General features: G+C 32.5%; 2 protein-coding genes across 3 annotated transcripts; both read left to right on the forward strand.

The window, feature by feature from the left end:
• Positions 1-1498: 1498 nt before the first annotated feature.
• On the forward strand, positions 1499-7706 carry LOC8286587 (outer envelope protein 61). 2 transcript variants are annotated; one of them, XM_002515809.4, is made up of 11 exons: positions 1513-2119; positions 2565-2795; positions 2931-2987; positions 3100-3228; positions 3424-3501; positions 3608-3678; positions 5185-5234; positions 5388-5583; positions 5949-6537; positions 6797-6940; positions 7118-7706. In XM_002515809.4, the coding sequence occupies exons 1-11, from the start codon at positions 2024-2026 to the stop codon at positions 7262-7264; spliced, it is 1788 nt and encodes a 595-aa protein (XP_002515855.2). In that variant the 5' UTR covers positions 1513-2023; the 3' UTR covers positions 7265-7706. The 2 variants fall into 2 exon arrangements, with proteins under 2 accessions (XP_048234056.1, XP_002515855.2); XM_048378099.1 differs by lacking the exon at positions 7118-7706 and having other exon boundaries at positions 1499-2119; positions 6644-6816.
• A 2328-nt stretch (positions 7707-10034) lies between these two features.
• LOC125370948 lies at positions 10035-11041 on the forward strand. Its single transcript, XM_048378413.1, has 2 exons — positions 10035-10068; positions 10623-11041. The coding sequence occupies exons 1-2, from the start codon at positions 10035-10037 to the stop codon at positions 11039-11041; spliced, it is 453 nt and encodes a 150-aa protein (XP_048234370.1).
• The last annotated feature ends 3060 nt before the right edge of the window (positions 11042-14101 follow it).

Consider the following 14101-nt stretch of genomic DNA (forward strand, 5'->3'; position numbering starts at 1 on the left):
GATAATTATGCACAAAAATAGAAGTAATTGGGCATATAAACATGTGTAACACAATGCATATCACTAATCATATCTAAAAGCTAAAAATAAACATACTAATATATCCAAAATCCTGCATGTTCTTATTATCAGATTCAATTTCCAGCATGTTCATGTTATCATATTCAATTCCCAACAATTTATAAGCATATTAATTCATAAAAAAGCTTATTCTAATAATCTAAAACGCATGAAAAATCAATAAATCAAAAAACCTAATAATGTTTCTAATACATAAAATAAAAGAATTAGTTTGTAAAGATGGAAATGTTGATGGTTCTGAATTTGGGGAGCCCTCAGGTTGTCACCATTGAATATTGATCTTCGAGTCTCTAAAAATGAAAAGGTTGTGGAATTTAATATTGGTTGAGAATCCAGTTCTGCTTTGGAATTTCAAAAAACTTCTATCGTTCTAAATGAATTTCCTAATTTAGAGTTCTTTTTTAGTTGGTAACTCTCTCTATATGTTGATCGAATTTTTAGAAAGCAGCTTAAAAAATACCTTGAGGAATCTCGCTAACTCTAGACCTAGGGTATATTAATCTATTTATAGCAGTAGGGTTTCAAGAAATTATAAATAAATAGATAAATATTTAATTATTTAAAAAATAAACTATAATTATCCCTTCGCTTTATTAGATTTAATATCAAATAAAAAGAAATTAAATCTTTTATATTCAAACAATTATCATGAAAAATACTTAAAAATTCTAATAATTAACATAATACCTTATAGAAACTTCTTTTTAACAATTTTAGCATTTTAAGTCAAAAATACACATGCGTTAGATCTCGGATTACGACCAATTGATATTGTGTAAAACCAATTCGACTGTACACAGAGTCAATTGGTTCTAAAGGGTAAAAGTTTTAAATTTTTTGATAATTTAGCCTTTGAACTTGTAAAAACTACTTTTTTATCCCTCATATTTTATTTTATTTTTTGTCAATTGGGTCCAAATTAATTCTAGAAAAGTAATTTTAAGTCCAATTATTTTTTACAACCCTTACTTGGATTCGCATCTCCTTAATCTCCTGAGAATCGAGAAAGGAGTAACTTTCATTATCAGATTTTCTGTAATTTTCTCGATATCTAGATCTGGAAAATGGATACCGACATCTGCGCTAATCTTTATAACTAGTTATTGTATTTCCGAGTAAGTTAAAAAGTCTTGTAGTGCGTAGTCGCTAAAAACATTTGAGTGTGGGCCGAAACTGCCATTCATAATTTATCACTAGATTAAATTAATAGATGATCAAATTTAATTTAATTAATTAAAAAGAATTCATAGAACTATTAATAAATTTATCCGAATGTATTTTGTATTTTTATATATGTTATTGTTATTATTATTAATATTTATATATAATTTAATTATTTATTCACAGAAATGTGAAACTAGTCTAGGCCGGACTGAGCCCAGGATTCCTTGCCTACATCGAAGAATTCTTCGGGCAAACGAGTCCGGGGAAGTCGGATCCACGAAGATGGTTCAGTAGAGACGCAAGCATTCCATTTCGTTGTAGCACCATAGCGTTCACAAACTTGACCATCTACGATCCAAAGGGGTTGACAAGTCTACTAAGCTACGCATATTCGAGTCTTGGCTGGCTCTCCTTCTCCCCCAACGCGGACCTTATTGTTTCATTCTGTATTGGTGGGCGTTGCCTACCCTCTTCTTCCCCATTTCCCCCAAACGATAAAACGGCCACCTGTACTTAAATTAAATATTCCTTTTTTACTTCTCCTCTCTTTCTATTTTCCAAATCTATCAATTTCTATAAACCAACTTTTTCCTCTACCAAAGAAAAAAGAAAAAACAAAAAACAAAACGTATCTAATTCTTTCTCTCTTCTAGAAATTGCACAAGTTCTCAAAATATTCTTCTTTTCTGTATTCTTCATAGCTTGATCCGATATTTGAAAAGGGCAGTCATTTCTTTATAGAAGTATTTCTTTATAGTAGATTATAATAGTAAAGAGAATGTTTAACGGAATGATGGATCCTGAATTGATCAAAATTGCTCAGGAACAAATGAGTCGCATGTCCCCTGCCGAATTTGCCAAGATCCAACAACAGGTTTCTCCTTTTCTTCTTTCTCTTTCTTGGGTTTCAGATGCATGTAAATGTATATGCAATTTTAGTGTTGCTTTGTCTCCTATTTAATCCATCTGGGTTAATATGACGATCTTAATTGCCAGAGTAATTGATGTCTTCTATGAAGATTTTGGCTTAATTCATTGATCGAGTTAGCGATTTGTTTAATTTCTTGAATGAACAATTGGTAAATCATTTATATTGGAAGAGCTAAATAGCAATGGGTTTGTCTCAAACTCTGCAATATTAAATTGAATTATTAATTATAAAGGTGATGGCCTTAATGGGTTTCATTTTAAACGTTAGTACAGCTCAAAACTTGGATGGTTTATTGTAATTGAAATTTCTAATGCTCGCTGCTTTTTGTTTTTAATTTTTATGATTTCTTTTAGATTTTTGTTCTTACATAGGTTATTTGACATTGCAGATGATGGCCAATCCAGAGTTGATGAAAATGGCTTCAGAAGGAATGAAGAACATGAGACCGGAAGACTTGAGACAGGCAGCTGAACAGTTAAAGCATACTCGTCCTGAGGTGATGGCTGAGATTGGTGACAAAATGGCCAATGCCTCCCCTGAAGAGATTGCTTCCATGCGTGCCCGTGTTGATGCCCAGATTACTTATGAATTAAATGCAGCTCAGATGTTGAAGAAGCAGGTAACTATAGGATACTTCTTAGATCAGATAAATGATGTGCAGTCTTACTCTCCTTACTCTTTTTGTAGTCATAGTTGCATGTAATTTATCTACATGCCTGTTTTGCTAAGAATAACAGCATCTTCTCTTTGTCAGGGTAATGAACTTCACAGCCAGGGGAGGTTTAAAGATGCCTTGCAGAAATATCTACTTGTAAGGGCTGCTTTTATATATGTTCATATTTTGATCTTGTGAAATTCAGTTCTTGTAGTTGATGTGCTTCTAAACTGGTGAAATTTTTTACTTTTTATTGCTCCCTCCTTAGGCAAAGAAAAACCTGAAAGGAATTCCATCTTCCCAAGGGAGATCACTTTTATTGGCATGCTCTCTTAACCTGATGTCATGTTACTTGAAAACAAGGCAATATGATGAATGCATAAAAGAAGGGTCAGAGGTATGAACAAAATGTTTATTTTAATCAGATTGGTAGCCCGCACATTCTTCTCTTCCCATCTGTATTCCTACTATCTAACAACAAAATTTCGTGTCATTTTAGGAAGACGACTCAGTAAAGCAAATGAACTTTCTCATGGTATACTAATTAGTTTGGCCTTTTATGGGTCTCTAAGATTATGTATTTATATTTTAGGTTTTGGGGTATGATGCAAAGAATGTTAAAGCTCTTTATCGGAGGGGTCAAGCCTATAAAGAACTAGGCCACTTGGAAGTAAGTTAATTTGTATAAGTCTTTGAATTGCTGCTAGTGGTTGCTCAGGTGCACTGCTCGAAATGCTTGTACTTGTGTAGTCAAGTGATATTTTACCATGTGACAGGATGCTGTCTCTGATTTGAGCAAAGCACATGAAGTTTCCCCAGATGATGAAACTATTTCAGATGTATTAAGGTATAAATTCTTATTAAATTCTTCAAATATCACTCTGACCCATATGGTGAACTTGCATTAAAAAATCTGTCCCAAGAGATGTTAGATGTTAGATGTTTTCTTCTGATTCTTAATGGCTTTGTAACAAGTGTAATGTTAGGCTTTTAATTCTATCTTTTCCTTTCGTTTTTTTTTTTTTTTCTGTTTCATGTTTTCATTTCTTTAAGCTGGTAGTTAACCTACTACAACACTTCTTATTTATCTGGATTTGGGCTTAGTTGTACCAGATGTGGTATGAAGTTAAATCTAATATAGGCTGAGGTTGATGGACCATGAAGTTTTAAGGAAAGTCTGATGTGCAGAGGGGTAGTTAGCTGGGTCAGGACCATTAGGGCGGACGTAAGAATTCTTAAATATGGTTACTCTACACACTGCCAGGAAATACTATCTTCTTGCTTTAGTATTGGACAACTGTATATATAGAAGATGATAACTTATAGCACATGCAAATGCTGATGGCATAATTCAAATGCATGAAAAAAGATGAGGTAAACGAAAAGATTAATGAATGGGTCTCTTAAGGTACAAAGTTCTAGTTTAAGCTATGAAAGAGATGCATTGTGACATTATTAACAGTAGGATATAGAAGGGGTTGGGGTTATATTAGAACAAATAATGGTGTCTTAATTATGATTATTCTGATATTAGGACACTATCATGCCAAAGGTTCGGGATACTAATGATGTTGCTTGTGGGATGTTTGCAATTTAGAAGCATGATTGGAGAGTTATGTTATTTAGAAGCAAGATTGGAGAGTTATATTATCGTAATTTAGAAGCATGTTGGAGAGTTGTGTTATTGTACTTTAGAAGCACGATTGGAGAGTTATTGCCATTAGGCCAGCCACATTCAGTGATATTGAGTGTTGGATGGTGAAGATGGTGAACTAGCATGTCCATAAATATGGGAAATTAAATTGAGATGTGGGGTTAAAACTTAAAATAAAAGAGACGAAATAAAGGAGAGAAAAAAAAAAGGTAAATAAGAAGGATGAAGTGGCTTCCTTTTAGGATAAGTTACCTTAGATTATCAAATATGATATGACCATGTCCACTTTTGCCTCATGGATGCACTGTTCTGGCTTGACTGAAGTCAACTAATAGTAGCAAAGAAGGGACCGAATATATCAATGTTGGATTGTTGAAAAAAAAAAAAAACAAATAAAAAAAACTTTCTAATTTCATAACGCATCTCTGGAAGTTTGGCCCTGAATGGAACATTAAGATAACCAACAATGTTAAGTACTTTGGGATTAAGAATTGATTGAATTATGTAGTGTAGCTTTCTATTATTTTTCTTCTTAAGGGATTAAATTTCTTGGAATAAGTTTATCATGTTTTTACTCTCTTCCTAATGAATTTCACTGCTATTTGGTTTATAGTGTAATTTTTTGAACTGAAATATAAAGAAAAGGAGCTTGATGTTAGAACATGTTTGTTAATGGCATCAATTGCTGACTTGATACAGGGAGGCCAAAGAAAGAATGGCTAACGAAGGTGGTAATCACAGACGAAGTGGTATATCATTCTCCCTTCCTACAATATGTGTACCTTTGTGTATCTGTTCTACTCGCTTTTTCTCTAATTCATTGCTCTGTTGTACAATATCTGTGAGCTTTATTATGCCTCTCTTATTTCTTAATCAACAACCGCTCTCTACTTGTTTAACAGGATTGGTAATTGAAGAACTAACCAAAGAAGATGATGTTGCATCTTCTCAAAACCTAGGTTCATCTAGAGAAACTTCAGCGTTGCAACCACGAGAAAGTGTTGATGCACGAAACATGAAGAGTGGGACTAATGGCAGTGGCTTGACAATGAATTCAGAGTCCCTGCAGGCTTTAAAGGATGACCCAGAAGCTATAAGGTTGTTTGAGTTTATCTAAATATATCTAACCATATTTACTTATTTGCTTGTCTATTTTCTTATCTATTATTTTGGTTCTTTCCCTCTTTGTTAATTTTTTTCTGTAACCCTAATGGTAGCATGTCAAACATGTCAGACATTAACTGAGGATTGATTATATTGATTGACTTTCTTTTTGTTTGAATTCATAATTGACATGGAATTTTGTTGCTATATCTATCTATCTATCTATATCTATATATCTATATATATATATATCCAACAGCCATGTAGATTTCTTCTGCTCATTTCTATTCATTCAATCAATTGTCCATAAATTTATCTGATTCAATCCTGATTTTTTTCTCTTTTCTCCCTGTCTGCAGAACATTCCAAAATTTCATCTCGAATGCTGATCCTGAAACTTTGTCTGCTGTAAGTGGTGCAAAAGCTGGAGAATTGTCTCCTGATATGTTTAAAACTGCTTCAAATATGATCAGCAAGATGTCACCTCAAGAGCTCCAGAAAATGCTCCAAATGGCCTCCTCATTTGAAGGGGGAAACCAATTTGCTGCTAGTAGTTCTTCAGATTCTAGTTTTAACAGCTTCCGTCCTGGTTCTGTTCCTCCAAATGTTACACCAGACATGCTTAAAGTAGCAACTGATATGGTGAGTAAGATGCCCCCAGAAGAGCTTCAGAAGATGTTTGAAATGGCATCCTCTTTGCAAGGAACAGATACGCTTCCAGTTGCTGGAGCTCTAAAAACTAATGCACTGAATTTAGACAATGGGTCCAAACTGACAGGGCAAAGAGAAAATTGTGCAGTTAACCGGAGTAACATGAATGGTGAATCTAGTTCCTCTAATGATTTCTTTTCAAGCACCAGAAATGCTTCTCAGCCAAGCTTTCCTAGCTCAACTGCTGATATGCAGGAACAAGTGAGAAACCAAATGAAAGATCCAGCTATGCGGCAGGTATGTTCATTTGGTTCTCTTCATTTTCATTTATGAAGTCCTTTAATCCAAATGTAAATAACAGCATCCATTTTGCTCACTGGAAATCTAACTTTTATTTTTGTAGCATTTCAAAGGATTCAGGTTGTATGTGGGAGTAGCTGTTTTTTGGAGTTCTGAGATGTAGCGTAAATATGATAAGAAATATCACTTAAATTACATGGACTGATTGTGCTTATATTTTTCTTTGTCAAATGTGTGGTTGCATGTGAATTGACAGATGTTTACGTCAATGATGAAGAATATGAGCCCAGAAATGATGGCTAATATGAGTGAACAATTTGGACTAAAACTTTCGATGGAAGATGCAGCAAAAGCTCAACAAGCCATGTCCTCTTTATCACCAGAAGACTTGGATAGAATGGTACCATTTGATCCCTTCTTACTATCATAGCAACACTATTATTATTGAAGATGGTATTTTATAGATAATTAAACATTCTCCTTTTAAAAATAAAATTGGGTTGAAAATGATGATTGATATTGTTGCCTTGCACTTCACTGATATGATTGAATATTTTTCCCCCCAAATTTTTCACAGATGCGATGGGCAGATAAGATCCAAAGAGGAGCCGAAGGTGCGAAGAAGGCAAAGAACTGGTTACTGGGGAGATCTGGTATGATTCTGGCCATATGCATGCTCATCTTAGCAATGATCCTTCATTGGCTGGGCTACATTGGGAAGTAGGGCAGTAACTAAGTTGCTTTAAGCCTTTGCTTTTACCATGAGGTGCAAAGTTTATCCTCCTACAGAGCTGCAGTTGTCAAAACTGTTTGTGTATCCTTGACAATAAGAATGAGAAGTGGTAGAGGGAATGGAGGTAACTGAGCGGAGCGCACGGATGTAATGTGCATAATGGGTGATGAAGATGATCATACCCAAGAGTGTGCTTCTGTGTCCCACAAAATTAGTTTTTTGATATTTGTTGCACTTTTGATTCTTATTTGTAAACTTTCAGTGAAAGAGATGAGAATTCCTAAAAGGATTCTTATAAAAGGGTCAAAAGTTATGCAAGTGATGTCTAACGTCCACTAACTTTTTGTAATATTGTGACAGCATAAATGGGTGTTGCTAAGGACATGAAAGCCACCCACCACTGAACCAAATGAGAAGCTTCCTTGCATTTTCAGCTTTTGTATCGCACCAGTCCACTGAAATTTGAATATTGCATGATCCTCTCCACTTAATTTTCCCAAGTCTACCTTTTGGCTTTGGCTTATTATATTTTGGTTTCTAAACTTTGTTTTACTCAATATTTTCGTCTATTGAAACAGAAAATAAATGGGCAAAAAAAAAAAATACAATTTCTTAATTTGTGAGTATTGAACTGAGAAAAATATGTTTTGTATTACCAGTTTGCACTTTATCTAGATAGGAGAGTGAATAAGAGAGTGACACAATTAATAAAAATATGTCAATTATTTATAGATTTAGTGTATAAATAAAAATATATATCTAGATGAGATAAAGATCTTATAGGGAAGTTACATTTTTTTTTTAATTGTAAAGATATAAAAGATTTTAGAATCTTAAATTTATTAACTCAAATAAAAAAATAAATATTTGTGTTCTTTTAACTCTATGAATATCATATTATATTATATTGAATTTTTCTTTTTTCCTTTTCGTAGTCAAGTAATGTACAGCGAAATTACATTCACTTACAATTATCCATTATCAATCAGGTATTGTCTAGTTAGAGGAGACTTATGCCATGGTCCCCGGACCACTTTGGTTGGTAGTCCAGGACCGGCAGGTGCTTGCGGGACGTTGTCCTGCTTGTTTTTTGTTTGGCTGATCTTTTTTTTTTTTTTTTAAATAAAACTAGTTATAAAAATCAATGATAATAAACCAATAATTAATATATTACCATAATAATAACATAAAGTTACAGATATTTATAATATTTTTTAAAACTATTAATAAATTAAATATTGTCTTTTTTAATTTTTTTTTATGTATAAATTTAAGTTTTATGTGTTAAAATAAATTTTTATGTCAAAATAACATAAATTATACAGCCAGTTTTTTTTTTTGGATAATATGTATTGTAATAATTCTTAAATTTCAATTTGTATCATAAACCCTCCAAACTTTAATTAAAACATCAGCAAACCCCTCACCATCTATTTTCATTTAATTAATGAATAAAAATCTGACATAGCATGACATGTGTAATTAAAAGAAATACAATTTAAATTAAACTTTTTTTTTAACATGATAAGATTCGTTACTGCAAAATGCCATTACAAGCATCAGAGTACAAAAGATCCCTCAGTTTGGAAGGAGGGGAAGTACACCAATTTACTGGACAACTAAGATTCAGATAGGCTTTTGCTAGAAAATCTGCCATTCCATTTGCTGTTATCTTGATAAAATTAAAACTAAACAAAGGACATGATTTTCAAGCTTCAAGAATATCAAGGATTGGGGCCTCAATCTCCCATGGCGAAGGAGAGCAGAACTCGCTAATAGCTTGGGTAACAATGAAGGACTCAGATTTAAAAATAGCGTCGTAAATGCCCCTGTCCCTAGCTAACAGGATCATTTCCCTTACTGCCAGAGCTTCACTAGCAAGAGCTGATAAAAACTTCCCTTCTACACACAAATCCATTCACCAAATTTCCATTTCCATCCCACACCGCAGCTGCAATGCCTGTAGTAGACGTTCTAGAGCAGAAAGCCGCGTCTACATTGAACTTTAACTTGGAGCTAGGCGGAGGGCGCCAAAGTTGGGGCTCCACCACTTCTTTTTCAGGAGATAGTCTTTGTGAGAATAAGCTAGGGCACTGATTGAACTCATGATAACACTTTTCTACCTTCAAAGCAACTGCGCTTGGACTTAGAAACCATTGTTGGAAGACTACCCTATTTCTCATATTCCAAATTCTCCAACACACACACATTATATGCTCTATGACACCCCCTCTTCTCTTTGGCTCCAAAAGCTTTATCAATGTCTTCCCACCATCGGGAAACCGAAGGGAAACCAATTGGATCAGGCCGGTAGTTAAGAGTACTAGAGAACCAGACTTGGGAAGCTCTAGGACAGAAGAACAGCATGTGTTCTACCGATTCAGCTTCATCATTACACACACAGCACACTGGGGAATTGACTATCCTCCTGCGGTATAAATTAGCTTGGACCCCAATATTATTCCTTACGCCAAAAGGAATTCTGAATTTTTGGAATTACCTTAGCCTTCCAACTTGATCTCTAGAAAGACCTATCTTCCAACCTTGACGTTGCATAATCAAAGACCTATCTGCCAAATATTGAGGTTTTTGATTATGCATGATTCGAAATTAAAATTAAATGAAAGTTTGGATTAAATTAAGGTTTCTGTATCTTATATTTTTCTTAGATTTTGTTATACTATTTGGTTTTTGGAAAGAAACTTGCGCCCATGAAATGATAAGAGCCTACATGTACTATTAATTTTGGTTTTAAGGAAAAATGGTCAGTTTGGCCCCTACAGTTTCATTTTCTTGTCAGATTGTCTATAAAATTTATATTCTTCCTATTAAGTCTAAAATAATTTACAATTTCATCCTAATAAAAAAAACTTTTAATCTTAATTGAATTTAAATTAAGTATTTAATGAAAGTAGATATATTATTTAAATATATTATTGTAAACTTTTGAAATTTATATTAATAACGATTTGCTTGTTACCAAAGTGATTAAAATTTTAAAGTAAATAATTTTTAAACTATAGATTATAATTTTTAATTACTTATAAATTTTATGTTTAAAATGACATTATGATTTTTTGTATATTTATGAAAAAATTGAAATTTATCATTATAAGAAATTTATCGTGGTGATCAGTATGTTATATTAATTTTATTTTTACATATCCAAAGATAGAAAAATAAATTTAGTTATGCATATATAATTACCTATAATTGTTTACATAAGTATATCTTAGTATCACCCAAAGGAGAATTTTGATATATTTTATGTTTATATTTAAATTTATGGAATAAATATTATAAATCAAAGCATTAATGTATGAGTATTTTATGTTATTTTTATTTGCAGTATTTGTACCTGTTTCTCTTCATTCACATGCTTCATCTGTTCTATTATTTAACGGTTTAAATTTCTCTGATTGGTGCGAACAAGTTCAGTTTCACTTAGGTATTCTAGATCTTGATTTGGCACGTCAAATTGAGAAGCCTGCTACTATTACTGATGAAAGTAGCAATGAAGAAAAAGCTTTATATAAAGCTTGGGAAGGATCGAACAGATTAAGCTTAATATTTATGCAAATGACTGTTGCAAACAACTTAAAGAGTACAATTCCTAAAACTGACAGTACTAAGGAATTTAAAAAGCTTATTGAGAAACGCTCTCAAAAGGCTGATAAGTCACTTGCTGACACATTGATGAGTAATTTAACCAACATGAAATATGATGGTTCACGTGACGTGCCATGCATGAGCATGTTATTGAAATGACTACCTTAGCAGTAAAATTAAAGACCTTAGAAATGAATATGGATGTGTATTTTCTAGTATAGTTCATACTGAACTTCTTGCCTCTTGAATAATATAGTCCATTCCAAATGAATTAAAACACCTTAAAGGATAAATAGAATGTAAATGAATTGACTAGTATATTTGTTCAAGAGGAGACAAGATTAAAGAATCAAAGAGCTCATTCAATTCATCTCTTAAGTCATCAAGAAGCTGGAAAGAGTTACAAAAAGAAATATGGAAAGAGCAAGAAGAAAGGTTACATAACCTGAATGAGTCTTCTAAGGCGCTCATAAGAAGGAACATGTGAGTGTTAAGTGTCATTTCTGTGATAAAATCGGACACTTAAAGAAGGATTGCCTGAAACGTAAAGCTTGGTTTGAAAAGAAAGGTAAGCATTATTCTTTAGTATGTTTTGAATCAAATTTTATTGAAGTTCCGCATAATACTTGGTGGATTGATTCTGGTTCCATTACCCATCTTTCTAATATAATGCAGAGATTCCTTACAATCCAAACTATAAAGCCAAATGAAAGTTTTGTCTTCATGGAAAATCGAAAGAAAGCTTTTATTTATTGTTTAATTTTAGATACATGACATTATTTGAATTTATTTCAAACTTTTTATGTACCCACAGTTTCTCACAACTTAATTTCTTTATCGAAACTTGATATAGCGGGATTTTATTTTAAGTTTAGTTCTGGATCTTTAACTTTATTTAAGAATAATAATATTATTGGTTCTGAATTGTTATGTGATGGTCTCTACAAGCTTAAACTTGATAATTCTTTTGTTAAGACATTAATGACCTTGCATCATAATGTTGGTACTAAACGTAGTTTAGTCAATGAAAGTTCTGCTTACTTGTAGCATAAACATTTGGGTCATATATCCAAAGAAATGATACAAAGATTAGTAAGGAATGAAATACTTCCAAGTTTAGACTTTACTGATCTTGAAGTGTGTATTGATTGTATTAAAAAAACAAACAAAACACACTAAGAAAGGAGCCACGAGAAGCACACAACTTCTTGAAATTATAACACTGATATTTATGGTCCTTTTGATGCTCCAACTTTTGATGGAGAAAAATATTTTATTACCTTTATCGATGATTTATCTCGTTATGGTCATATTTATCTATTGCATGACAAATCTCAATCAATCAATTCATTTGAAATTTATATTAAAGAGGTTAAGAGGTAATTAGATAAAAATATAAAAATCATAAGGTCAGATAGGGGTGGTGAATATTATGAAAAATATGATGAATCTGGACAATGTCCAGGTCCATTTGCCAAATTTCTTGAAAGACATAGTATTTGTACTTAATACACAATGCTAGGAATACCACAATAAAATAATGTTGCAGAAAGGCGTAATCGTACTTTAATGAAAATGGTTGGGAGTATGATGAGTCATTCTTCTTTACCCTTGTCATTGTGGATGTTTGCATTAAGAACTGTTATATATTTGCTAAACAGAGTTCCTAGTAAGGTAGTTCCAAGTACACCTTTTGAACTATGGACAGGAAAGAAACCTAGTTTGAGGCACTTACATGTTTGGGGTTGCCCAGCAGAAGTAAGAATTTACAATCCACATGAAAGAAATTGGATTTAAAAACAACTAGTGGTTATTTTATTGGTTATCTAGAAAAGTCTAAAGGGTATAGATTTTATTGTACTAATTATAGTACAAGAATTGCTGAATCTGAAAATGCAAGGTTCATTAAAAAGGGTGACATTAGTGGGAGCGAAAGAAGACATGATGTTAGCATTCAAGAAGTTAGGGTGGAAGTTCCTATATCCAAAACTTGTACAATTGTTGTTCCTAATATTATTGCTCATCCCAATAACATTCAATAACAATAAATAAATGATCAAATATTTCATGATGAAAATGTCAATAATGAAACCATAGTAAATGAATAATAAGAAGTAATAGTAAGAAGGTCTCAAAGAGAAAGGAGATATGCTATTTCCGATGACTATGTAGTTTATCTACATAAGTCGAAAATGGACTTAGGAATTAATAATGATCCAGATTCATTTTCAGAAGACATGAATTGTGATGATTCAATTAAATGGATTAGTGCTATGGAAGAAGAGTTAAAATCTTTGGATCAAAATCAAGTCTGGGACCTTATTGAGTTGCCTGAAGGATGTAAAAAAGATTAGATGCAAATGGGTTTTCAAAACCAAACGCAATTCAAAAGGCAATATCAAAAGACACAAAGCCAGACTTGTTGCCAAAGGTTTTACTTAGAAAAGTGGCATTGATTACAAAGAGACTTTTTCACTAGTGTCTAAAAAAGATTCTTTTAAAATCATTATGGCGTTAGTGGCTCATTATAATTTAGAGTTACATCAAATGAATGTCAAAACCGCTTTTCTTAATGAAAATCTGGAAGAAGAAGTTTATATGGATCAACCTGAAGGTTTTTCAATTAAGAAAAAGGATCATATGGTGTGTAAACTAAGGAAATCAATATACGGATTTAACAAGCTTTCCGTCAATAGTATATTAAGTTTAATGATACCATTACTTCTTTTGGATTTCAAAAAAACATTGTTGATCGGTGTATATATATGAAAATTAGTGGGAGCAAGTTTATTTTTCTTGTTCTGTATGTTGATGATATTTTACTTGCTGCTAATTATCTTGGTTTGCTATACGAAACCAAGAAATATCTCTCTAATAATTTTGAAATGAAAGATATGGGAGAAGCCACATATGTGATAGGATTAGAAATATTTCGTGATCTATATCACAAGGATTATTAGGCTTATCTCAAAAGGTTTATATTAATAAAATTTTAGAGAGATTTAAAATGGACAAATGCTCAGCAGAGATAGTTCTAATTCAGAAGGGGGATAAATTTAATCTTATGGAATGTCCGAAAAATGAATTGGAATTGAGAACAAATGAAGAACATTCCTTATGTATATATTGTTGGAAGTTTAATGTATGCTCAAACTTGCACCAAACCGGACATTAGTTTTGTTGTCGGAATACTAGGCAGATATCAAAATAATCCAGGAT

The sequence above is a fragment of the Ricinus communis genome, chromosome 8 (genome assembly GCF_019578655.1).
Source record: "Ricinus communis isolate WT05 ecotype wild-type chromosome 8, ASM1957865v1, whole genome shotgun sequence".
Taxonomy (NCBI): domain Eukaryota; kingdom Viridiplantae; phylum Streptophyta; class Magnoliopsida; order Malpighiales; family Euphorbiaceae; genus Ricinus; species Ricinus communis.

Excerpts from the sequence above, each read along its gene's own strand:
- LOC8286587 (XM_002515809.4), top strand. The coding sequence starts at position 2,024 with ATGTTTAACGGAATGATGGATCCTGAATTGATCAAAATTGCTCAGGAA. Across the intron at positions 3,679-5,184 it reads ACTATTTCAGATGTATTAAG|GGAGGCCAAAGAAAGAATGG; the intron begins GTATAAATTCTT and ends GACTTGATACAG. Across the intron at positions 5,584-5,948 it reads GATGACCCAGAAGCTATAAG|AACATTCCAAAATTTCATCT; the intron begins GTTGTTTGAGTT and ends CCCTGTCTGCAG.
- LOC125370948 (XM_048378413.1), top strand. The coding sequence starts at position 10,035 with ATGGTCAGTTTGGCCCCTACAGTTTCATTTTCTT. Across the intron at positions 10,069-10,622 it reads CCCTACAGTTTCATTTTCTT|TATTTGTACCTGTTTCTCTT; the intron begins GTCAGATTGTCT and ends TTTTATTTGCAG.